The sequence below is a fragment of the Phoenix dactylifera genome, chromosome 13, assembly GCF_051530095.1.
Source record: "Phoenix dactylifera cultivar Ajwa chromosome 13, Ajwa_hap1_PhDact_Kaust_v1.1, whole genome shotgun sequence".
NCBI classification, from domain to species: domain Eukaryota; kingdom Viridiplantae; phylum Streptophyta; class Magnoliopsida; order Arecales; family Arecaceae; genus Phoenix; species Phoenix dactylifera.
Window position 1 is genome coordinate 24,463,342 of NC_143202.1, and position 25,116 is coordinate 24,488,457.

A 25,116-nucleotide genomic window follows, 5' to 3' on the forward strand; every position below is an offset into this window, starting at 1 on the left:
TATGAAAATTTTGTGATTTGCACTACTGCTTTATTTAAATTGCATACATATTATGCCATGATGATTATTAGATAAACATGCATGTCAGCTTCTCAAACCCTGATTTATATGTTTAGCCTACTGGTTGATCCGGTAGGATTATGCAGGATTACTTACTGAGCCGTGTAGCTCATATCCGTTCATTTACTTTTTCTTTCAGATCCTTACCACTGATAGCTGCCAGAGACACGTTAATCTGGTATCAGGGCTTCTTTCTTTTGGGGTAAAGCAAGTATACTATTATGTACATAAACTACATAGAAGCTCTGTATTTGGGTACTGACCAGCAGGTTGTACTAAGAATGCTTTCACATGAAAAGATTCGGTTGGTTTGACTACCCTGTTACCCAGGTATGAGGCTGCGTGCTATTATGGGCGGTAGTCGGCAATAGCACGGCCGTGTCACGGATCCGGGTCCGGGACGTGATAGATCACCAATCCCACTTTAAAGCTTGATTGACTTTCCAAAGGAGATCATCAAGTTCTCCTAATTGATGTTTGAATCCTAAACTCTAAATGATCCAACCAAGAATCTGATAGCTTTGAGCTTGATGAGGTGATCCTCAAGTTAGATTATTAAGAAAAACATATTATGAAGACAACTTTTGTGAATAGAGGACTCAAAATTCTCTTCAACGTTCTCTATGGATCAATGATGTTAATGTGTTTCTTCCAGTTGAGGATGTTGTCAAAACCATCTCACACCATTTACTTTCAGATACAAATTAAAGAATTGCATTTGAAGATCGAAATGCATCTTAAGATGGAAAATACAATCTCAAGTCAGATTGGATGAAATCGACAGCTAGCTAGCCATGTTGCCAATCTACTTTTGAAAAAATGGATGTAAGAGGCTTTTAAAGACCAATAAGCATGTGATACACAACTTGCATCTCAATGCTATTTGGATGACATCCACAACTGGTGGAACTACCAAACTCACTAGTCACTAGCCAACTCACATCAATCTCAAAATGGATGAACTAATGCGAGTTAGCTCTCTCTCTCAAGATGCATGACATGCTTCTCACGATTAATTGGATAGCATCTACGATCAATAAAAGTTAGCCAATTCACTAGACCGAACATCTACAAAAAACTCACTAATCTAACTAGCCAACAACACTAATATGAACATGTTGTAAAATCAATCTCAATATCACGGCAAAGATGCAAGACCGCTCGTGGCAGAGTACCATATATCTCAAAGTATAAGGTATGTATCTCAAAACTTGTCATCGGTCGGGCCAAATCAGGTCTGATGATGGCCAAACCCTAAATTTTGGTTAGCTCAATTGAGGTCAATATCATTGGTATATTCATACCATAATAACGTATATGAACAGTATGAGCTTGTCAATTCTTGAGATCATAGGGATCCCGTTGTAATTAACATTAACATCCTGGACAAATGGGTCATTCCAACTATCTATAGAGCAACCCTATCTCCCCATCCCCGTTCCTGTTGAAGCGGGGGAAAGGAGGAGTCTTTTGGGGGGAGATCGAGTCGAGAGAGGAGAGAAAGAGAGAGAGAGAGAGAGAGGAAGGAGGAGAGAAGTCGAGCGATGGCGAAGCCACTGGGGCCGACGGGGGAATTCTTCCGGCGGAGGGACGAGTGGAGGAAGCACCCGATGGTCGGCAACCAGGTGCGTCACGCCCTCCCGGGCCTCGGCACCGCCCTCGTGGCCTTCGGCATCTACCTCGTCGGCGAGGCCATCTACAACCGCGTCCACCGACCCGATCCCCACTCCTCCAACCACTGAATCAAAAACCCTGGGTTTGATCTCTTCTCCCACGTATGCCCCCTTGTTTTACTTTGAAAAAAGATCGTATTTTGATCCCGTTTTGACATATGGTAGCTAAATGTGCTTCTTTCTTGATTTGAGCTTACTTTCTGAATGTTTTGATCTTGTTTTGCTTCCTTTTTTTAGATAGGTGTTTTGGATCTATTGGAAAATGTTAATCTTTTCCTTTTCTTTTTTAAATCCAGAAGTTTGATCCTTTTTTATTCATGATTGCCAGTGTTTTCTTCCTGGTAATTCCTTTAATTTAGGGTTTTCTTTGTTTGGCCCAGTTTGAAACTAGATGAATGATCTTAGCTAAACCTAATGGATAACATAATTTATCTGATGCAAATTGAGGGTTGCAAAGGGCTCGTATTGAGGTTTGATGCATCATGAGGGGTTTTTTGACCAAAAGGGTGAAGGGTGTTGTTATTTTGTGCGTGAATAGGAGATCTAACAAGATTCAGAAAGGGAAAAGAGTATTGTTATTTGGTTATGGCCAAATAATTGGGGCAGTGTACTTGTGTCTGACCACCACTTATAGATTGATATGGGAATCTACTAAACGGGTTTCTGGTTTTGATAATAATAAAAGGGTTTCAATAAACGCTTATGACTGATTGCTTCTAGATGAAGAAGCATTTGGACAATTGTCTCCCAACAATTGAAAAGAAGAACTACAGTTTGAATGTTGTTATTCCCTACAATTACATTAGAAAAGGACCCGTAAAGTTTATAAACCTTCTACTTTATTTCTTAAGGACTTGTTTGGGATTGCACTTTTCTGAAGTGGAATAAATGACTTAGAATACTAGGAGAACGTTTCCAGTTACATATCCATGTTGCAAGGAACATGGATTTCTATGGGACCTCCCATCAAAGTCAAGTTCTGGCTTGCCTTCTTCTGGTGACCTATTTATAGGCCTAAGAGAAAGAAACCAGGTTCAACTTTAACTCATGAATCGACTTGCTGGCGTATGTAATTTTTTTGCCTCTTTATAGGTATGTAGAACAAATAGATTGCTTAACTGTAAGTACAGTTTTATCAAATAAACCTCTATTTCCTGTTCTTTAGATATGCTTTTTAATTTATCCGATATTGTCTCTTCCTGTGCTAAATGTCTGCAAGAGTTCTTGTAAAACCACTAAACACCTTTAAGATAATAAAAGTGACACCAAATAATGTCCAACCTTACAATGAAGAAAGTGGTGATTCGTTGTCTTTTTGGCACTATTGCTGGATTTATCCTAATAGTTGATAGATCCACAATAGTCCAATGTAAGAGGTTGACGTGAGTGGGATAATTTCTCCAATACTAACAAGTTCGTATTTAGACAATCTATTGCTGACAGTAGATAGGGAAAGAAGAGTTAGTAGTCATTGTCTGAACAGAGTTAAGGACCCAAAATCTAATATGCTTGCCCTTACATGGAAGACCACATATTTAAGAAGAATAATGGGATCAAATGACTTCATCTGTGCACCAGGGAGATAATTTCCATAAACCCTCCCTAAGATTTTTGATGTTTTCAAGGACTTAACAGTATACAATTTACTTCCAAATTTTGATACAACTCTTCATCCATTGATAGATCCAGATCTGTAAATCCCTTGAAAATATTCTTCTCAGCTCTGAAATCCCTTTAAGGAGTTGAAGGAAAGTAAAGATTTTTCGCATAGTAGTCTCTCAGTTTCTTTATTATGTTTTATTAGTGGCTTGTCCCTATTGGCTTTGTTTCAATGCCAAGCCTTGGTTATCATGTTACATTTAAAACCTTACTCTGATCGAGCTCCCAGCCTTATTACTTTGCAGGTAAGATGTCAATTCATGAAATAGTGCTTATTAATGTTAATCATGCCTTCTTAAAGAAAATCTTTGCGAAATATCAAAATCCACCATCAACAGTTCCGTATTTTAATGTTTGGTGTCAAGATTGTTAGGTGCCTCTGGAAGAGTGCTATACATCTCCGCAATAAAGGGAGCCTCATTTTTGCCCAACCAATCTTTGTACTACTCAGAAAACCTACATTATGAACCTACATTATGCAGAGCTACTATTTGCATGTCACCTTGATATTATTAACCTACATTATAAGAACCTACATTATGCAGAGCTACTATTTGCATATCACCTTGATATTATTAGGCCTCTGAGTCACTTCTATGCATATCCTTTCTATCTAAAGTTAAGAGGTTACTTAAGATGCCGCTTGGCATTACTTTCATTTTTTTTTCTATTTTCAAAATTAAAAAATAGAAATTTTGTTGCTGTTTTTTTCTTTTCTTAATAAAATATAAACATGTTTTGTATAGTCAATTACCAAATATCGTGATGGTGGCGGAAGTGGTGGTCATAACAATGAAGGTATAGGAAATGTTGGTGGTGTTGGCAGCAGAGTTGGTGGTAGTATGACGAAGGTAGTGATGGTGTGGTAGAGGTGATGGTGGTGGTAGTGGCGCCGACAGTGACTATGGTGGTGGTTGAGGGGGGGGGGGGGGGGGGGACACCAACAACGTGGTAGAGGCGACGATAATGGCAGTGGTGGTGTGTTAGAGGCAACAATAACATTGTTAATCACAGTGGTGATGGTGCCGACAATGTGGCAAAGGTGGCGACAATGTAGCGGTGGTGAGATGATGGTGGTGTGGTAAAACATGAGTTTTTATTTTTGAAATATTGAAAGTAAAAAATTTCTTACTTTAATTTTTCTATAAATAATGAAAAATAAAATAATAATAATAATAATAATAATAATAATAATAATAATAATAATAATAATAATAATAATAATAATAATAATAATACCAAACATGTTTTTCATCTTGGTTTTTGTAGTTTTATCTTAAAAATAGAAAATAAGAAATAAAAGCGATATCGATTTGGCTTTAAATGTTATTTATTGGAAATTTCTAGAAAACTAACCCTTCTTCTTATGCCTTGTATTACGAAGTTAAATGTACTTGCTCCACATCCTTTTGGTCTGTGATTCTTCAGTATTTCGTCATTCTGATGCTTTAAAGGAGTTCAATTTTCTTTTTCCTTTTTGTTACTTGAGATTCTTAATTTTTTGCAGGTGGAGGTTTGGGTGAAGAAATGCAATCCGGGACCTCTAGCCTTTATCACTTCGTCATCTTCTTATTATAGTTTGAAGGGACATGATCCTTGTCGGAGGATTCCATGTGAACCAGCTTTCATAATTCCAACCAGAGACTCATATTACTGGTTTGCTTCAACTTTTGTGTGTTCAAATTTATGAAACCTAATGTGTCCGCTGCCTTTTATTCCTTCATACACCGCTGCTAGGCTGCGAACAAGTGCCATTTTATGTATGGTTGTGGTTGCAGAGGCTGAATACATAATATTGTGCACAAATAAAGCTTATGCATTATACCATTTCATGGGAACTGCTGAAGGTCTCCAACCAAACACTCAGCATCATCAGCACCACTGCCTCAGCTCCCTCTCCCCTGATATTATCCATTTATCTTCACCTGTCCTCGCAGCAAGAATTGGGATTTAATTTAATTTTGTGAGCCCAAGGGAGAAGCTTTAGGTTGGGATTTGAGAAGCTAAACTAGGTAGCAATCTGAGAAGCTGAAGTGAAAACCGACATCATCTGAAAACAAGTCCAAACTGAGCAAAGAGAGGTAATGGGTGATAGAGAAGTAAACAAGAAAGAAATCGTGGCTGAATCTGAATATGTTCGGTGGTCTCAGCCCATGTCATCAAGTTACCATTATTTTTCTCATATTACTGTCGAATGATAGTAACATCTCAAATTCAGTGGGAATCACCAAAGCAGAAGCAACTGTACTCGTATCTGTGGAACACAGCCGTGTTAAACTGTCCTTGGAGCTATCTATCTATTGCCAATGCAAAGCCTGTTTTCTCGGCATGCTACCCTTTGTGCAACATGTTTGCACAGCCAAAGCCACCCCTCATCTAAATAGCTGGTGTTTGTGCATTAAAACAACACCCAATCTGGCTATCCGAGCAGAAAACTATATTTTGTTGGTGAGCATTAGAAACTTGCATTAAGCTCTTTTGAGCAATGAGAGTCCAATAATTATACTCGACGCTATTTGCACCATGTGGCCACGCACCACGCGAAGTACCTTGTCTCCTTCTCATAAGCTCTTTTTTTTTTTTTTTTTCTTCCTGAAACGGATGTATTATACCTATCAAGTACGAATACATCCAAAAAAAATAAAAAAATAATAGATTTCGGAGTGCTCCACGTAGGTCCTCCTCCCTCAGCCAGAGGATCTCTCCAGAATAGTTAGTTATATAAGAAGCTATCCAGTTTGCTGCCCTATTGGCCTCTCGGTACACATGCTTAGCCTGAATGGCCAACCCCCCACATTCCATAGTCTGTATGTCTCTAAGTAGCGGGTGGCTATCGTCCACACCACTCACTCTGCTGGATCTAGCTAATAACTGTCGCCGAGTCGCCCTTCAGCATTATAGCGCATGCAGGCAAGCAGTGTCAGGCATATCTCAAGCCAAGCCAGACTGTCCTCAACTCTGCCTCCGGGATCGATATGTCAAAGATCTGGCAGCCGCCAGCCGCAATCATCCTAAAATCCAGACCTCTGATGATGAAGCCTGCGTCTCCTCTGCTTCCGCCATTCAGTACATATCCGTCGAAATTAATCTTGAGGAAACTCGAGGATGGGGGCTCTCAGATAAAAATCACTATGTGGCGCGCTCTAAGAGCAAAGGAGGAGCTCCATGTGTCCTGAGCTATCAAGAGCAAAGGAGGAACCCCAAAACTCAATTGTTGAAGTGTCCACTTAGGTCCTAACAAGAATTGTTGAGATATTAACTTAGATAAACTCATAGTAGTGAAAAGGCATATTGAAATTGAATTAAAAAATATTTTGAAGTATTTTTTTTTTTTTATAAAGAGTCAAATAGATTGGTTAATGCATGAGGCAATGCAAATATAGTACGTTAGATTTGAGGGTATCTAAAATTTACAGCAGGATCGATCGAAGATCTTCCAATAATAATGTCCACAAGCATATCTGCATCAATATCATGCATCAGGAATTCTATATTATTCAGGTTGGATCACTTGACATACTGTGTATGCAGATTTTAGAAATTTCTGTAAATTGACAACACTTTGTCTCCCCCAAAACTTCCTTGAAACAACATCATTTTAGGCTGAGTACCTACTATTTCCCAAACTAGCTTGTCTTTTAACATTAAGAAAAGTTGTGATAACAAAGAAGAAGCAAGCATACATCATCAAGACTTAATTTCAAAGGCCATCTAAGCTTCAGCCACTCATATGTTACACCAAAAACCAAATCTTTGCAGGAAGATCATTGGGAAAACATGGCAGCTAGCACTCTTAACCAAAATATGGTTCCAACAAATCAAAAGCTCTTTTTATGGCCAGACTTCATATGGTACTTTATGTCTAGCTAGAATTGAACAATGAGTATGCTTTGATTACAGCTTGCATCATATCTAGATTGCATGAGTTTTCACTCAAACATCTAGATCAACAAGTCATGGGAATTACTGCCATGAGGGGATGAATCTTTGTATTTTGAGAGGGGGAGGGCACAAGGAGTAATCAAAACAATTAGATGGTGTGTGTGTGTGTGTGTGTGTGAGAGAGAGAGAGAGAGAGAGAGAGAGAGAGAGAGAGATCTGGAAGGTTTCAATCCATAGAGGAGTTCTAGTATTGTCTATTGAAGCGAGTCTTAGATTACTGTTTGGGAACCTGATGAAGTAGCAAGTTGGCCGAGGCATTATACCTCTCTTCTTTCTTAAAAAAAAGAAAAAGATAAAAAGAGGTTTCCTTCTGAGTAATAAAGTCAAGAAACAACAATTTGAGACATATAATGTTGATGCTTATAGAGAGGCTAACAGAACTGCAAATTGGATGGTGACATATATAGCTAATCACACTGGATCCACCTCGTGGATGATTACGGCCAATATTCCTTTTTGAGTTTTTGAATATTTTATTTTCTGATTCCCATGGATAATATTTATTCTAGATTATCTTAATGAATCTGATTTACCTATATATATATATATATATATATATATATATATATATATATATATATATATATATATATATATATATATATATATATATATAATGTTGGGACATTAAGAGAATAGATTATTCACTTCTTGCAAGTGTTCTGCCCCTGTTTCAAACAGAGGAGATTTTGGGCTCAAGTATTTGAAGATGTTTTCCAAGTACTTTGCATGGATAATTCATGGGTCGATTATATTATAATGAGTTATGGCTGGTCTTCTTCTTTTAAGCGCAGCACACGAAGAAATAATGTCTTTTTCCCTCAAAAAAAAAAATGTGTATTTTAAAGTCTTTGTAAGAAATAAACATGGTTTGTGTTATTTATTAGTGAAAAAAACAGTTTCTTCTAATAAGCTGTATAAGATATCATTAGGAGTCATAGACCGGAACCCCATCTAGATTTGATTTGGACTTCTATTTGTTGGGCAAAATGGACTCATAAAACATTTTCTCTGGATATAGGTCTATTAAATCTGTGCTCATTCCAAACTTAATGCGAGCTCATCATGTAATCTATTTGGAAATGTGAGGAGCCTTTCTAAACCTGAGCTAGACCTAGATCGATATGATCCAGACCATAAAATTTGCCTGGTATATGATGCATAACTTTTCCCTAACACTAGAGGCTTGATTAATGGTGCTATGATGTCATATGATCTGTACTTGCGTGCCACAAATACCCAAACTACTGCTATTTTTCTTGAGGGCCCTTTAGGGGATTGATTAATGGTGATATGTAGCAATATGATTTGTTCTTGTGTGTCACAAATATCCAACCTTCTCCTAGTATTTTTTATCTCGAGGGCCATTTGTTAAGGAATAGATGGACTCAAGTAATATCAGGGCATAGGTTTGATTCACATCTTGTTGCTTTGCATTTGTGCAGCTCTGGTGCTTTCTCTTCATCATGCAAATGGGCTAGTCCTTAGGCTAAATATTAAATCATTTGTGCTCCATTGTAAAGCTGATCCTTGTAAAAATTTTAAACAAACCTAGCTCTAGCCTGGCTAATTTGCAATCTCATATCTTGAAACATATTATTGATGTTGCTAAAACTAAGTAGATGATGCTTATGATATGATAATGTGCTTGGTTATTTTATTCAGTGAAGAAAGTTGAGAATATTTGCGATATAACGTTGAAAGGGTGCCGAAAACTATGGTTTGCAGTATAATATATGGATTGTTTGCAAGTCTTGAGTGATGAAAATGATCTTTGGAATAAATGACTTCAGAAGAAAACTTGATGGCCAAGCATGGAAGAAACACAGTAAATATGTGTAGTTCTCCTAGCATGAGCCTTTGAGTCAGGCTCATATGTCAAATGATTCACATTATATAGAGCACGACATGATCTAAACTTGTTCCACTCTTGCTGAAGTGTATAAGGATTGAGATTTCACAACTGTTTCATTGGTAAGTGTATACTAGTACATATTGCACTACAACAAAAGAGATGTTTGCCGACTCTAAATTGCCGACGCTAGATAAAAGCGTCGGCAATTTTTTTTCTTGCAACAGTAAATGCCGACGCTTTGAGAGAGCGTCGGTAAAAAATCTTTCGCCGACGCTTTGGATGGATTCACCGATGCTAATAAGCGTCGGCATAAGGGAGAAATGCGACGACGCTTATAAGCGTCGTCGGACTTCATATCTCCCACCACAAAACCCGATCGACCCTCTCCCTCCGCAGCCTTAAATCCCTTATAGCTCACGCCGACCGACTCCCCCCTCCCTCCGCCGATCTCAGCCATTCCCCTCCTTCGAGCGACCCCAAATCGCGTTCCTCCGCCGCATCTCCTTCCCCTCCTCCCCCTCTCCGTTGGCCTCCTCTCTGTGGATATCTCCCGCCTCCTCCGCCGCAGATAAGCCCAAATCCCCTTCCTCCTCCTCCTCAATGCCCCCTTCAAAGCCCTCTCCCTCTCCCCCGCCGCCGCCCCAGACGCCCACTGCCTCTTCTCCCTCTTTCTTTCTCCCGATTCTTCACTCTGTAATAATTATTAAATTAAGAAAGGAATTAAATTAAAAGAAGGAATGGAGAAGGGGGAAAGAAATGGGGCTCCCGAACCGACTCCACGACGCCTCCAGCGACTCCATCCCGATCCTTCTCGTCGTGGCGGCCGCCGGGTGGGTCTCCTACCTCCGCTCCCTCCTCCTCTGCCTCCTCCACTCCCTCGGCCTCCAACGCCTCCACCCCTCCTCCACCGCGGCCGACGATCCCCTCTTCTCCGCTGCCGGGTCCGGCCTCGCCGGACTCGTCGTCGTGGCCTCCTCCGGACGCCCCTTCGCCTACGAGGCCTTGCCGTCGGCGGCCGCAGAGGGGGAACGAGATGAGCCGGGCTGCGTGGTGTGCCTCTGCGAGCTCGCCGACGGCGACCGGCTTCGGCGGCTGGATTTGGTGAGGGAGTTATTTGATCTAATGGCAGAAAGAGGTGTGGTTTCTTGGAGCTGCATGATTTCGGGCTATGCAGAGTAACAGGTTCATGAAGGCACTGCACCTCTTTAAAGTGATGCAACTGGAGAAGAGTGCAAAGCCCATTGGGTTGGTGGATGAAGGGTGCAGGTACTTTGTGAATATGTCAAAAGTTTATGGGGTTCAGCCTGAGATGAAGCATTATGGTTGCATGGTTGATTTGTTGATTCGAGCAGGGTTGTTGGAAGAGGCAGAAGGGATCGTCAGAAGCATGACAATGAAGCCAGATGTGATGGTATTAAACAATGCTGCTATAGTTTTTGTTAGCTGATGGTGCTTTAATATTAAAGTTTTACTACATTTAAATGCCCTAGTGGTTGCAATTAGATTTATTGTTTGGTGATTGAGTGATTCTATGCCAAATTAATGTCATTCGCTTGAACCTTGGCTGATGCTTTCAGCACAGTCTTTTAATAAATCAAACATGCCACTGATATGCAACCTGGCCTATCTGCTTGGAACTTGCTGGTTTGATCTACCAAAAAAAGCGTCGCTAATGACCATTATTCTTGTAGTGTTGAGATCTTAGTTAAGGTTAGGGTTGTAAATGGATTGAGTTAACTTGTAACTCAAATTGATCTCGACTTGGTGTGAGGGCCCAGTCCATTAACCAGCCTATGACCCAGCATGAATTTTAAAGAGAGATCAGACCCACAAAAAAAAAAGTAACAAGCTTCCCCCATTTGTCGGAAGAGGAGACCGACTCCGGCTCCTCTTCAACTCCATCGGAGGCTAGAAAACCCTAGCCTCCATATCTAGTTAAGCAAACATCATCCCTCCTTCGAGCCTGATTGTTGATCACCCAAGTTCCCGCTGATTTGAGTCTATTTTTGTTGAGATTACTTTTGGTTTTCCATTGGGGATTTTCATCAAGCTATCGTAGTTTAGGTAACGAACTCTAGATCTTATTCTCCTCCCTCTTTTAGTCCCTAGACTACCGTAGTCGGCCGATTGAAGCCAGCTAATCACCGGATTTCAAGAAGAAAGGTTTTTCTCCTATTTTTCTTCTTCCTGTCCGATAGGCCATTGCTGCCAAAGGTCGTGGCCATTGCTGTCGCCGAGGTTGTTGCTGCTGCTGTTGCCGGGAGTCGCCATCATGGGAGGTGGCTGGGTCTCTTTCTCTTGCTTTTCTCTCTCTCCTTATTTCTCTCTCTTCCTTCTTTCTCTTTTCTCTCTCTATCTTTGTGTTTTCTCTCTCTAGTTGATTCAGAAAATTTTGAGTGGAAGGGACTGGTGGATAGTTTCGAGTTACTACATAAAAGTGAATCCTTTAGTAGTGGAGTAATAGAAGGTTTTGGGTTGTCGGTTACTTCGGATGATATATTTATGTCAATTTGGTTCTGCAGGAGGAAAATCGACGTTGAGCAGGGTTCTGCATACCCTGATTCATAGATTGCAGTGTGGATAGGTAACTGGTCTATCCGGCTTGTTGGCTTAGATGTAAGAATCCTTGTACATCTGTTTGTATGATTATAGATATTTTGTATACATATATGTATGATATGCTAATGATTAAGATAAGGAAGATACAAGAATTCTTTTATGATGGTTTCTATATTAAATTATATTTTGATCATGTATGTTTGTGATTGATAATATGATGGATGAATATATGAGTATAACTGATATTTGCATAATTGGACTAAAAGATATGGTGCTCTGGACTAACCATATTATATTGATTGCTCTGTTATGGGTGAGAAACGTGATTGTAGTTAGTCTAAAATGAGAAATAAAAAGAATCAATTTGTGGATGTAAACTTGATTGAATGAATAAGGACTCTAGGCTGATCTTGTTATCATTGATTACCCTATCATAGGCTGAAAATGTGGCATTATCGATTGCCCTGTTATGGGCCAGAGACGTGACACCTATTGACTGCTCCATCATGGGTAGAAAATGTTACCTAAATTTGGCCCAAAGTCAAAAAACTAACTAATCTTGGATCTAGATCGAGTTAAAAATGAATATAATGAAAAGTTGTAAGAAAACACTATTGCACATTTATGAGATGTCGTGTGATTTATCACTCTTAAGTTAGATTTCTATTGATATTTGATGTACATATGTATACTATTTATTTCAGTATTATTGAAAGTCAGTTTGTGATTTCCTAATGTGTGTAACGATTTTTTATGATTTTCAAACTTATATTATTACTGGTCTGTAAAGCTCACACTACCTCTTTTTTTTCAGAGTTGTAGGATGCATGGTACTTGTTTATGGTTAGAATCACGGGTGAAAGGATAAATAGATAGAGGATCACTGAAACTAGCTGAATAATTAAATTTTGTAATTATACCAATTTTATTATTTATTATGAATTGAGATCGTTATTGGTCGATGTTATTGAGCTTGTAATAAATTTTTAGGCCTTATATATATATATATATATATATATATATATATATATATATATATATATATATATATATATATATATATATTCTCTAAGATTTTTTTTCTTATGGAGTATGCGGTCGTGTTATGGGTATTGGGGTTGGGCCCAACCTAATTATTTAAACTTGTAGGCTGAGCCTAGATTAGAAAGATGATTCAAGGTCTGTTTAGATGATTGGACTGAAAATTCTATTAAATTCATGGATTAAGCCAGTACAACTAGTAAAATCATAAAATTACATACTGAACTAGGCTTATATTTATAAGTACAAATAGTTTAGTCTATTTAGCTTATAATTCTATGATTTTGCCGGTTATACACTGATGTAATTCATAAATTTAAATTTAATAGAATTTTCAGTCTGAGGAAACAAGAGGTCATGAGGATTGCATCATTTATTTATTTATTTATTTTAATTAGATTTGCACGTTGCAGTCCAAATTTACGGTGTCTTGTAGCTCGCGAGATCGTTTATTCTTATCCGAGGTTTAACCCCACTCGCAAGTAACATCAAATATGCGGTGAGCCAACTTTGCCCAATCGAACCCTCTCGAAGCCTCCGGCACTCTCTCTCTCTGTAACGAGCTCGAACCTTCTCGCCCTCCCGGGAACCCACTAGACCGCCACGTGTCCCGCCAGCTTCTTCTTTAAATGGCTCGTCACCTCATTCCTTCTCTCTCACAGTCGACGCGAGTTCGCAGTTTCCGTCACAGCGTTCGGATGGCGATGAGATTCTCCGTTGTGTTCGCCGTTGGTGTGGCTCTATTGCTCGCCGTCGCTTCGCCGGCGGGCGGTTCGCTGCTGCCGTTCTTGGACCGGGGCGGGAGCCCGCTGTTGGAGCGGTTCCCGGACCCGTTCCGAATGCTGGAGCACGTGCCTTTCGTTCTGGACCGGGATGACGTGGCGGCTGTCTCCCACGCCCGGGTCGACTGGAAGGAGACCTCCGACGCCCATCAAATCATGATCGACGTCCCCGGTAAGACGGAGGTCCACCTGATCATATGATGTGCCAGTTTGGGGTTATTCTTTTTCCGTTCACCCCCTAGCTTACTTTGAAATTTCAGAATAGGCCTTTAGAAATTGGTCCATTTGCTTGCAATTTTAATTTTAAGTTTTTTTTTTTTTTATGAGAGATATAGTTATATAGATGGGGGTCTCAAATCTGTGGAGAAAAAAAAAAAGGAAAAAGAGAGGGGAGGGAGAGAGGAAAGGAAGCTGTGGGGGTTATTTTATGAATTTAAAATTTTTAGAGATTGATATGTCGGAGAACTCTATAAATTAAGGCGTTTTTGTGATTTTGTTTCTCTCAGTTTTTTTTTTTTTTTTGATGTAAAGTGAATTAGTGAAATATCACTTGAAAATAGTATTTAAATAAATATTTGATTTAATAAAACTTTGTTACCAAAAGTCGTAAACATCTTATAAATAATTTGAAAATACAAAAAGTTTCACTGTACCTATTTATCAGCCTAAAACGTTCAGCTTTTCAGCTTCTCGGGCTTTGGAAAACAAAAACAGAAAATATGAGGAATTTAATTTCCAGACGGTACTGGATTCTAATGGTGATCATTTTATTGCAATTAAATGAATGCAGGGTTAAAGAGGGAGGAGCTAAAGATAGAGGTGGTGGAGAACCGGGTTCTGAGGGTGAGTGGCGAGAGAAAGAAAGAGGAGGAGAAGAAGGGGGAGCAATGGCACTACGTGGAGCGCTCCTACGGCAAGTTCTGGAGGCAATTCCGGTTGCCGGAGAACGCCGATGTCGACAAGGTGTCGGCGAAGCTAGAGGACGGCGTGCTGACCGTGACGCTGCCGAAGCTGGCGCCGGACCAGATCAAGGGCCCCAGGGTGGTGAGCATTGCCGGTGGCGAAGCAGAGAAGGAGAAGCTAGGAGGAGCCACTGAGGCCAAGAAGGTTGAGCTCTGAACCGAGCTCGTCAGCGACTTCTTTTGGTTCATGTTCTGCTGAGTGTCATCAATATGTTTGATACTGTCAAGATGAAAAATATTAAATGGTATCTTGTGCATGTATTTAGGATGGTCATTCCCTTGGCTGGATGCATGGGAGACTGGCCGTCGTAATGTGTGGAAACGTGGAATCTTTTTTGTTTTCCGTCACCTTTTGGCCATCTTTGCAACGAACGTTTCTTCTTGGGAAGTTGCCAAACGTTGGTGCAATGACGAATTTCTTTGCAACGAACGTTTCTTCTAGGGGAGGTTCCAAACGTTGTTGCAATAACGAATATGAGTAAAGAGCATAGGATTAAATAAGAACTTAAGTGGTCCTATTAGTAGTTTAATTAGGTGAAGTGGGATAGGTGAGATGAGGACCTTCATAGGAGAGCTACAAATAGGTCCGGTCGGGTTTCGAGTGGTGCCAATCCGTCTTAGTTTTTTGTTCGGGTCTTAATTTGGCCGGTTCGATTCGGTTGAAAATCTAGATGGTTTGGATTTATGCCTACAAATTTGAATTCGAATCCAGATTTATATATTTTTATATTCACAATTTTATTATATAATAATAAATAAAAATTAAGATAAGAAATGGGTTTGGTTCGGGTCGGGTTGAGATTGGGTGGATCCGATCCGATTTGAAAAATAGAATGAGTCCAAATTTAGGATCCGATTTCGTGGGTCCTAAAATTCGAATCGGGTCTTGTATGAGTTGGATCTTGTATGGGTCGGATTGGGTTATGGATTGATTTGTATGGGTTGGATCACTACAACAAAAATAGTTTTTGCCGACTCTATATTGCCGACACTAGATAAAAGCGTCGGCTAAATTTTTTCTCTCCACAGTAACCGCCGACGCTTTCTAGAAGCGTCGGCAAAAAAACATCTGCCGACGCTTATAAGCGCCGGCTTAATGGAAAAATACGACGACGCTTCTAAGCGTCGTCGGACTTTATCCCTTCCACAACAAAACCCAATCGACCTTCTCCCTCCGCAGCCCTAAATCCCTAGCTAGCTCACGCCGACCGACTCCCAGCTCCTTCCTCAACCCTTTTCACCGATCTCAGCCATTCCCTCCGCCGAGCGACCCCAAATCGCGTTCCTCCGCCGCATCTCCTTTTCCTCCTCCCCCTCTCCGTTGGCCTTCTCTCTGTGGACATCTTCCTCCTTCTCCGCCGCAGAGCACTCACGCGGCGTTTGAAGTTTGGAGCCGGCAAGGACAGGGACAAGGCCAGGTTTGAGATCTTCTTCTCTTGCTTCGATCTTTAAATTTTGGATGTTTTAAATTTTCTTTTGTTTTTATAATCGGATTGTTTAGGGATTTTGTTCTAGTTTCTCTGTTTCATGAATTTATAATCTGGTCATTAAATTCATTTATCCGTTATCGGAGGAGTTTGTAAGATTCTACTCTCCTGGAAAGGGGCGATCCTCGCTACCGTACGAGTCTTTGCTCAGATGAGTTCAACTGCTAACTCAAGCTTCCTCCTGTAATAATCCCCATATTCGTTTGGGGATAGTGCGGAATAAGCTGGTATCATCCTCCTTCTCCTGCAGCCAAACTACCATTTTTTTTTTAATCTGAAATAAGGCATGGTTGGTTGATAGTCAAATCGATATCTAAGGGAAGAATTGGCCGAGGTCGCCTTTGTCCTGTGATTGCAGTAGTGTTTGACACACATGTCTTGCATTCATTCCGTGACTGGCGGAAATGATTACTCTGCCACTCGTGGAGATTACAAAAAAGAAAAAAAAAGAATCACTATTCTACTCAGTTTAGCAAAAGCTATTCAAGTAAACTATAATGCTATACATTATCCATCATGTATAGATAACACTTATGATCGTATATAATATAGATAAAACTTCTCTGTCACAATCAAAGACCACCACAAACTGCTTAACCGTTCCGCGCACAGTTCGTAGCTCTTTTTTTTTTTTATTTATGAAGAGGAATAAGTCTGTAACATGATAGAAGATAAAATGCACCTGACATGGTACGTAGTTATCAATAATTATTCAATATGTACTATATATAACAGTATATGTATGCATGAAATTTAAATGCTGATGGTTATTCAGGCTTAATGAGATATCTGAGCCACACATTTGCATTTCATTGCCCGACCTAGCCCATTCACCACTGCACATAACGAAAGAAATATCTCCTCCTTTAAGAGGCATGATTTCGGCCAAAGGTACGAAGGAGTGGAGGAATCTTAATGGAAATCATCCCTGGATCACAATTTTGAATTTCATGAAGTTGTCTATATTGTGAACATGGTCTGTTATTGCTATTATCTAGATTCCAGATGGTACTAAACTGATGGAGCACATTCAGATCATATCAACAAACATATGCAATAGAAACATGAAAGTACACACAGACTATACTTCAAACATCCTAATATCCAGCATAAAAGCAGGTTATCATCAATCCTACCCGTCCCCCCATGTTTCTATTGATATCTCCCAGTGGAATATATGAAAAGCTGATCTCCTATCAAGCAAAAAACACAATTGAAACATAAAACTATATCTTGGCCCTTGGCATAGTTAGCTGCCATAACAAACAGACCAGAGAAATAATATCATGAAAGTCAAGATTGTTTTAATTGATGGTTTATTGACCCTGGTGATGTCTCACTTATTCTATGGATGAACTTTTCAAAGTAGTATTGCAGCTGTGTTTAAAATACAGCTGTGCGTGCGTGCTTGTGAGCATCTCTCAGTCTCGGTTTGTGTACGGCTAAGGATGTAAACTGGCCAGCCTGTGCAATATGTACAGATCATCAGCCAAGTCCTGTTGAAGATTTTGCATATTTACAGCCCATGCCTGGCCCATTTGCATCCATATGCGTGACCATCCAGAATCTTCAACCTGCCTACAGACTGCACTCAAGCAGTTAGTATGGGTGAGCATCCAAAACACTTAACCTACATGCACGCTGAACACAACTGCAGCACTTAAACACTGCCAAACTGCACTAGATTTATGCACCAAACAACATTTCAGAGATGTGCATCAAGCACACTGCACACTACAAACTGCACTCACTGCAGGTGAGCACTTCATTATAATTATATAAATTTTAAACTGCCGGTACTTTGGAATTATATTTATATAATCTATTTTAAACTTGCTGTACTTTGGAATTATAATTATATATATAATTTTGGCACTTCATTGATATCTTTTAATTTGGTGTTCCACTCTATTATCTGATGCTTGGTTTAACTTTGAAACTAGCATGTAATTTTAAGGCTAGCTGACGTCAGAATGTGAGAGATATTGCCTCGGGATATCTATATGAAGAGAATTTGGTGAAGAAATTGGGTAATGGGCAAGACTAGATGGATTGTAACTTTTACTTCCAAGGCATCCTTTTTATTTCCTTTGTGAACATTATGGAGAACAGTCATATCAGTGTAATATATCTATATTCCTGAAGATGTGCATTCAACTAGGTAGGGCAAGATTCTAGCCGATCCAAACCACCAAAATCCAGATTTTCAATATAAACTGACTGCTTATATTTAGGATCAATATAAACCACCAAAGAAAGGAAGCAGCAGGCATTAACTCGCCGAAGGATGAATATATTATTTGATGCAGGTCATTGTTTACATTGTAAATGGAAAGTGGTCATGCTTTAAAATTAAGATTTGCGGTATTTCCTTGTGGTTATGATGTAGATTCTCTTCCTCTTTCGATATAGTTGCTGGTTTTTATGATGAACAAACTGATTTGGAACTAACATGAACTTAAGAGCCTAAGATCTTATATATTTTTGTTTGTGCCTCTTTATCTCTTTGAGTCTGTGGATTGAATGGATTTGCTTCAGCCCAAATTGTAGGCTATTTTAGATGTTTCTAAACTATTAATCAAATTGAAATGGATATCATATTATCGAATATAAATTTATGCAGGAATTTAAGGTGGGTTGTTCTTTTGAGGTAGAGAACCTTTTGGGATTAAAGGCCAAAAAATGGTCGCCCAGTTTTAGTTATTATAAAATATATAATGCATTAAGTTAATTGTTGGTTCTTTCTGGCTGCATTCCATATAGCTAGTGTGCTCCATAGAGTAGCTCGTTATTACAATAGATATTTATCTGCAGCTTTAAGTTGAATAAAAGTCGAGGACTTTCGAAGAAAAAAAAAGTTTAATCTTTTCAACATTTGGGGATTCTATAGTTATTAATACTTCTTCTAAATTCTCTTTTCTTTCAGAGAATTTGTCATGGCTTTGGCATGTGGTGCATGTGAGAGCATGTCATGCATTACTGTTGTTTGCATCAAGTTTTTGTCGAAAAAAACTTCATTGATCTGGCTCAGTCCCATGGACAGAAATTAGTGTTTAAAAAGAAAATCCTTTCAGACGAACGTATTGCATACTTAACATTGCTTGGGTTGAGTTAAGAAAGTTTAACTGTGTTGTTGTGTTTCAGGTTTAAGACTTGGAGGAAGGATACTTGCCGATGAAACCGGGACAGACTTGGAGGAGCAATCCTATGTCCCCTCTATGGCACCTGCATGGCTAATATGAAACTCCTTCGCCCTTTTCTATTGTAATGATTTTTATTAGCTATTAACAAAGTTTTGAAAGTTATTTTCAAATTGCTTTGGATGTCAAGAAGAAAGAAGCATCGTTTTTGTTGGGGGAAAGTTATCTTCAGCATAATTTTTACTATTTGCCTATACTGTCGACTGAAGAAGGAACCCAACTAGATATTTTTTCTTCTTCTTTCCTGTCTAACAAACTGCACATCTCTGGGGATATTCTTGTTCTATTTCCATGGTCAGTATAGATATTCTTGTTTCTTGCAGTGATGCTGTACATAAAGAGCATGATGGCTTCTTTGAACTAATTTCTTTGTAGTATGCACATTTATATGCACATATTAATGCATTTTTAAACAGATTTCAATTGCTTAAGTACTTGCTTAGGTAACAAAATGCACCGAGGAAAACGATTCAGAGATGTGGAGTTCCAGCAGTCTCAGGTGGGATCTTCTTCTGCTCAGTCCATGCGATCCCAGCAGCCCCAGCAGCACGAGTCCGAGTCTCAGCATGAGTTCCAGTCTCAGCAACATCCAGGCCAGGAGGTTATGGATGACTTGCATATCCAAGGTAATTTGATTTAAAGTGCATATATTAAGTTCATTTACAATCTAATTATTTTAATTAATTTGCCTCCAATGTTTTAATTATTATTTTTTATAGATGAACAAGGGAGAGTGAGGTTGACACGGGGTTCCTCTCGAGCACGGGATGTGTGGCAGCTTCGTGAGGATGAGAAGATGGTCGTCGAATGCAATGAACTAGGGCAGCCCATCAAGAGGGCTGGAAGCCTTTTATCAAGTTTCTTAGGATCAGTTGCGCGTAGGGGTCAGTTGTGTCCGCTCAACCATCATAAGTGGAATGATATGCTTCCTTCTTATAAAGTTGAGCTTCTTAAATTTGTACAGGTAAAGAATTGAATTTAATATTATTAATTTGATAGCTACTGTATGTTAATTTGCTTACTATTATAAATTTAATTTTTTGATTTAATATTATTATAACATTCTTTATTTTGGTGTAGAAAAAGTTTGTGCTCCCTCCAGAGAGCCATGATTGGGTGCTAAAGTCTCTCAACCGCAAATGGAAAGAATATAAGTCGAAGTTGAAGGCCGACTGGAAGCGCGAGGGTATGACAGAGGAGGAGGTTGCTCATGTTTGTCCTCCTGATGTATACCATCATCAGTGGAGGGAGCTTGTTCACTATTGGTTTTCCGAGAGAGGACAGGTTGTGTATTCTCTCTCAATACCTTATATAATGTTTAATATATTTAATATATTACAATGTTTACTTTTTTCGTGGTAGACATATTCTGACATTGGTCGAGCCGCACGAGCATCTCAAACAATTCCTCACACTTCAGGCTCGAAGAGTTATGCGAGGCTCAGAGCTGAATTCGTAAGTTTTTTTGAAACTTTTTGAAACTCTTGTATCATATAGCATGTATCATGATATAGTTCTATAAGATGAAACTCTTTCAATATACTTTTTGTTGTAGATGGAAGACCATGGGAGGAAACCTGGTGAGGTGGAGTTCTATAAGATGACTCACACCCACCGAGATGGCAACTTTGTCCGAGAGGAGTCGAGAGATATAGTTGTATGTACTTATTAATAATTTCTGCAATGATTTTTTATATATTTTAATTTTTCAAAAATTAATTTGATTGTTTTTGAGAGATATAGGACAAAGCTACATCCCTTATTTCAGAGCGTATCGGAGAGTCATCTTCAATCGGCAACACCAGAGGTGTCGAAGCTCAGGTGTTTACCGAATTGATGGGCTCGGAGCGTTATGGTCGAGTGAGGGGTTATGGCGTTGGAGTTATCCCCTCTCAGTTGTCTGCAGTGGGTAGATATACTCAAGATGTTAGACAGAGTAGTAGCACTGCAGAGGTTAATGATCTGAAGGCAGAGATAAAAGAGTTGAAGCAGAGCCACCAGACAGAGATGCAATCTTTGAGGGCTCAGATTAATCAGATTACATCTTTGTTGCATCAGTTTGTCCCTCCTCAGGTAAATTACTACATCTACTTGAACATTTTACATAAGTATCATATTTTTCTTAAAGAGCTTAATAATTTTCGTATTCTTAACTGCTTAAGTTTTTTTATTACAGGTTCCTGATACTTCATCTGCACGTAGAGATGGTGATGCTAGCGACCCCTGAAGCATTTATTTTGGAGTTTATATGTATTTTTTTATGCTTTTTGAAGTACATTGTAAACATAAATTGATAGTATGAATGTAATTTGACAATATGAATGTTTAGATAAATATGTTTGATTTTGTGTATATCTCGTTTAGTGTGTGTGGCTTTGATATTGTAAACAGGGTTTAAAAATTTTTCAATTTTTTTTAAAAAAAATTAATATTCTAGCGACGCTTTAAAGCGTCGTTAAAATTTCGACCAGAAATCAATTAGCGACGCTTTAAAGCGTCGGTAAGTTTCAATTAACGACGCTTTAAAGCGTCGGTAAATTGAACATTCGTTAAATTGCAATTAGCGACGCTTTAAAGCGTCGCTACGTTTGCAATTGCCGACGCTAAAAAGCGTCGGTAAAGCATTGCTAATTTTCGACGCTTTTCAACGCGTCGGAAAATATTTTCTCCACTGTAGCATAGGCGACGCTTTGCCGACGCTTAGGAAAGCGTCGGGACGGTTTTTAGCGACGCTTAAAAGCATCGTTAAAGGCCAAAAAATGCGTCGCTAATGACCATTATTCTTGTAGTGGATCTTGTATGGGTCGGATTGGGTTATGGATTGATTTGACCCATTTGCAGCCCTATCCTGAATGGACCCATATGTATATGATTGAGATCCATTCTACATTTTGCGATTTGCACAAAGGAAGAGTGGTCGATGATCTCTTGCGTGGAATCACTGTAAGCAATCGTAGGAGTAAAATAAACAGGTAGCTGTTGACTTAGAATTCATTTGACTTTACACAAGAATTGATTTAATGAAAAAATTCAAAGTTATAATCAATAATCATGTGCTTTTGGATGAAGATTTTCTAACCAGGCAAGGTGATTGCAGACGGTTGATGCTTCTCCGAGTTTACCCCATCTGAAATGGTATTTAATCTCATCATATATCCCGGTAGCTAGGTCACGTTACCAGGATAAGCTGTCTTAGGGATAGGGCTATCAGGCCAAGGCGAAAAAATCAAATTGTATATCGCCAAAAGCTGGTGTCTGGTTGAACTGATGAATCTCATCATCTTAATTGAGGCCGATGCTTGAAAGCACATCCCAAGTGTCAAGCCCATTTTGAAGATCCCCACCTTGCCTTCATGCAAGGTGGGTTCATCATCCTTGCCCTAGAGTATAGGAATTATATCATAGCCGCCGTGTCTTGATCCAATGGCCAGAGCTGAGCATGCGACAAACGATTGTAGAATATATAAGGATTGTCTTTTGATTCATACACATCATTTCAAACTTAGACGATGGTAGAAATAAATAATTTAATACATTTATTTTTAAAAAACTTATAATTATTAATTATAAGATTTTGTTCAAAGCAAATTCTTTCAGAAAAGAGCTAAGCAGAATGTCTAAAATCCTGAGCTTCTCATCGCTATCTACTCTACTGCATTTGTAAGAAAAATTACGCTATCTACTCTACTGCATTTGTAAGAAAAATTAAGAGAGAGGTAATAAGCTTTATGACACAGTAAATTATTAAAATTTTAAAATCATTAATTCAAAACTAAGCAATGTAAATTACAATTTTAAAATATATGGCATGCACTAATAAAATCAGCAGAGGTAAAGAAAATTTACTGTCCAAATTCAATCAAATCCAAAAAAAAATTCTGGAAAGACCCGTCGCAGGTTCCAACACATAAACCGATCCCTAGACCCGATGCTTCTCTAGGGTTGAAGGCTCTGATCAGTATAATTAACACTATTAGCCTTCAATTGAGAGAGAAACAAAGAGATTAAAGTGAAAAGAGAGAAGCTCGATTTGGGTCTGAGTTTGAGTCTGATTACGAGCTCGGTCTATGTGGTCCGGGCCGGCAATCAGGGAAAAAGTCTAGATCTAGCCGGATTGTGGATCCGATCTAAAGAGATAAGGTCATATTAGGGGATGGATGTTTTCCTCATTTTTTTTTCTCTTTCTCTCTCATTTTTTGGGCAAAATCTTAGATGGCAAAATAGGGGCTCCTCATGTGAGAAGGGAAGGAGGAAGGGTGGTTCGACAATAGCATGGTGAGCTTGCCGGGGTTCCTGGGCAGCGGATAGCCACGACGGTGGCAATGCCCGAGGGTGGCGGTTGTTTGAGAACATACCGATTGAAGAGGAAACCAAGTCTGAAGTCGGGTCACAAATCGAGGGATAGAAGCTTAACCTAAGGAAGAATAAAGAATGAGGAGAGAAGGAGAGCTCATCGGCGAGGAGCAGAAGCGGTGCATCTTGGTCGACGATAGTAGGTTTCAGCAGAAAGCAAGCGGCAACAATCGGATCGGGAGAAATAGAGGAATAGAGAGGGGTTTTAAGAGAGGAAAGTGGGGTTTTGGGCGCAATGCTTCACCATGGTAGCACGATGACAACCAGAGGCGAGGAAGAAGGGAGAGAAAGTGGAGAGAAATTTTCGTAGGAGATGAAGGAGATTTAATGGGAGGCTTCAGAAAAAGATAAGTTTGGCCTAATGGATGATAAAACCCCAACCGCTCGTTGGTTGACAATGGTTCTGGCGGCCGTTCGTACCGGCCTCGATGTCTTGGTTACTGTCACGCCCCCGCCTCTGCGAGGCACCTAGTGCCCACGTGGGGGCCACATGAGGGGGGAACACGGGGCTCCCCTGCCAGATATTGTCCGGTTCTGGGGCTTCACGCAAGCGTCCTTCACCCCTTTCCGGTTTTGTTTTCCACCCAAAATGCGTCTGCAGGATTTGGAGTCACCCGCCTCATATGCCCAGGCTCTGGAACGAGTCTTTCCGATGTGGAACTATTAGGCCTCACACTAATATGACGCCCCCGCCTCTGCGAGGCACGTGAGGCACCTAGTGCCCACGTGGGGGCCACGTGAGGGGGAAATACGGGGCTCCCCTGCCAGATATTGTCCGGTTCTGGGGCTTCACGCAAGCGTCCTTCATCCTTTCCCGATTTTGTTTTCCTCCCAAAATGCGTCTGCAGGATTTGGAGTCACCCGCCTCATATGCCCAGGCTCTGGAACGAGTCTTTTCGATGTGGGACTATTGGGCCTCATAGTTACCATCCGATTCTTATAATAGCTAAGGAGGAACTAGCCTTGCAGTGGTTGTTAATGGCATTGATCAAGCTGCTAATTTCCTGGAGACGGCAATCAGGCCCCTCTCTTTTTTATTTTTTTGTTTTCAAAGGAAAGGCAACTCATCTTTTTGATTTAAATCAGGAAGGCCTTCACACTTCAATAAATTCTAAATTTTCTTCGAACTACTTCCCCTTCACCATAATATTTCTTTATGGATGAAAAATGTAGACCCTAATTTTTAAATTTTACAGTGTCGGATCCGACCGGACCTGACAGCACTCCAACCGCAGAGACACCGTCATGTCGGCTGACAACAAATAAATTTCATCAAAAATTCTGCACGATGAGATCAAAAGATTCAAAACCATCTATCACACTCTTGAACGGCTCAGATTGAAGAAAACATGTCACCTCCTCCCCATCATGGACCCATCCAGAACATTCACGAGATTGTCTCTGCTTATGCCACGTGTCTTTAGAACAATCCTTACGTGTGAAGCAACCAGAAGCACCCAGAAGAGAACCCATACCCTCCAGAAATCAGAAGAGAACTCCAGAAATCCCTCCTCTTCCTCCTATAAAAAAAAACCCCCATCAA

The 25,116-nt window shown here is 39.7% G+C and overlaps 3 protein-coding genes and 1 long non-coding RNA gene across 6 annotated transcripts; all 4 read left to right on the plus strand.

Annotated features, from left to right (window-relative positions):
* Positions 1–1,480: 1,480 nt before the first annotated feature.
* LOC103701613 (NADH dehydrogenase [ubiquinone] 1 beta subcomplex subunit 3-B) lies at positions 1,481–5,219 on the plus strand. 2 transcript variants are annotated; one of them, XM_008783750.5, is made up of 2 exons: positions 1,481–1,835; positions 4,900–5,219. In XM_008783750.5, the coding sequence occupies exon 1, from the start codon at positions 1,605–1,607 to the stop codon at positions 1,800–1,802; it is 198 nt and encodes a 65-aa protein (XP_008781972.1). In that variant the 5' UTR covers positions 1,481–1,604; the 3' UTR covers positions 1,803–1,835; positions 4,900–5,219. The 2 variants fall into 2 exon arrangements, with proteins under 2 accessions (XP_008781972.1, XP_008781970.1); XM_008783748.6 differs by having other exon boundaries at positions 1,481–1,816.
* A 4,364-nt stretch (positions 5,220–9,583) lies between these two features.
* On the plus strand, positions 9,584–10,835 carry LOC148700288 (E3 ubiquitin-protein ligase RHA2A-like). 2 transcript variants are annotated; one of them, XM_088710163.2, is made up of 3 exons: positions 9,584–10,290; positions 10,364–10,455; positions 10,542–10,835. In XM_088710163.2, the coding sequence occupies exons 1-3, from the start codon at positions 9,946–9,948 to the stop codon at positions 10,630–10,632; spliced, it is 528 nt and encodes a 175-aa protein (XP_088566289.1). In that variant the 5' UTR covers positions 9,584–9,945; the 3' UTR covers positions 10,633–10,835. The 2 variants fall into 2 exon arrangements, with proteins under 2 accessions (XP_088566289.1, XP_088566288.1); XM_088710162.2 differs by having other exon boundaries at positions 10,364–10,835.
* A 2,594-nt stretch (positions 10,836–13,429) lies between these two features.
* On the plus strand, positions 13,430–14,807 carry LOC120106684 (22.0 kDa class IV heat shock protein). Its single transcript, XM_039119719.2, has 2 exons — positions 13,430–13,743; positions 14,362–14,807. Exons 1-2 carry the CDS (start codon positions 13,488–13,490, stop codon positions 14,688–14,690), a joined length of 585 nt encoding a protein of 194 aa, XP_038975647.2. The 5' UTR covers positions 13,430–13,487; the 3' UTR covers positions 14,691–14,807.
* Positions 14,808–20,449: 5,642 nt separating this feature from the next.
* Positions 20,450–20,985, plus strand: LOC149751471 (uncharacterized). The gene is made up of 3 exons (XR_016398231.1): positions 20,450–20,504; positions 20,583–20,675; positions 20,776–20,985. It is a non-coding gene; the product is annotated as an uncharacterized LOC149751471 (long non-coding RNA).
* The last annotated feature ends 4,131 nt before the right edge of the window (positions 20,986–25,116 follow it).

What these genes read in the sequence shown, in the direction of transcription:
- LOC120106684 (XM_039119719.2), top strand. Translation starts at nt 13,488, where the DNA reads ATGGCGATGAGATTCTCCGTTGTGTTCGCCGTTGGTGTGGCTCTATTG. An exon ending in AATCATGATCGACGTCCCCG is followed by an intron (nt 13,744 to 14,361) that starts GTAAGACGGAGG and finishes AAATGAATGCAG; the next exon opens with GGTTAAAGAGGGAGGAGCTA.
- LOC103701613 (XM_008783750.5), top strand. Translation starts at nt 1,605, where the DNA reads ATGGCGAAGCCACTGGGGCCGACGGGGGAATTCTTCCGGCGGAGGGAC.
- LOC148700288 (XM_088710162.2), top strand. Translation starts at nt 9,946, where the DNA reads ATGGGGCTCCCGAACCGACTCCACGACGCCTCCAGCGACTCCATCCCG. An exon ending in GGCTTCGGCGGCTGGATTTG is followed by an intron (nt 10,291 to 10,363) that starts GTGAGGGAGTTA and finishes CGGGCTATGCAG; the next exon opens with AGTAACAGGTTCATGAAGGC.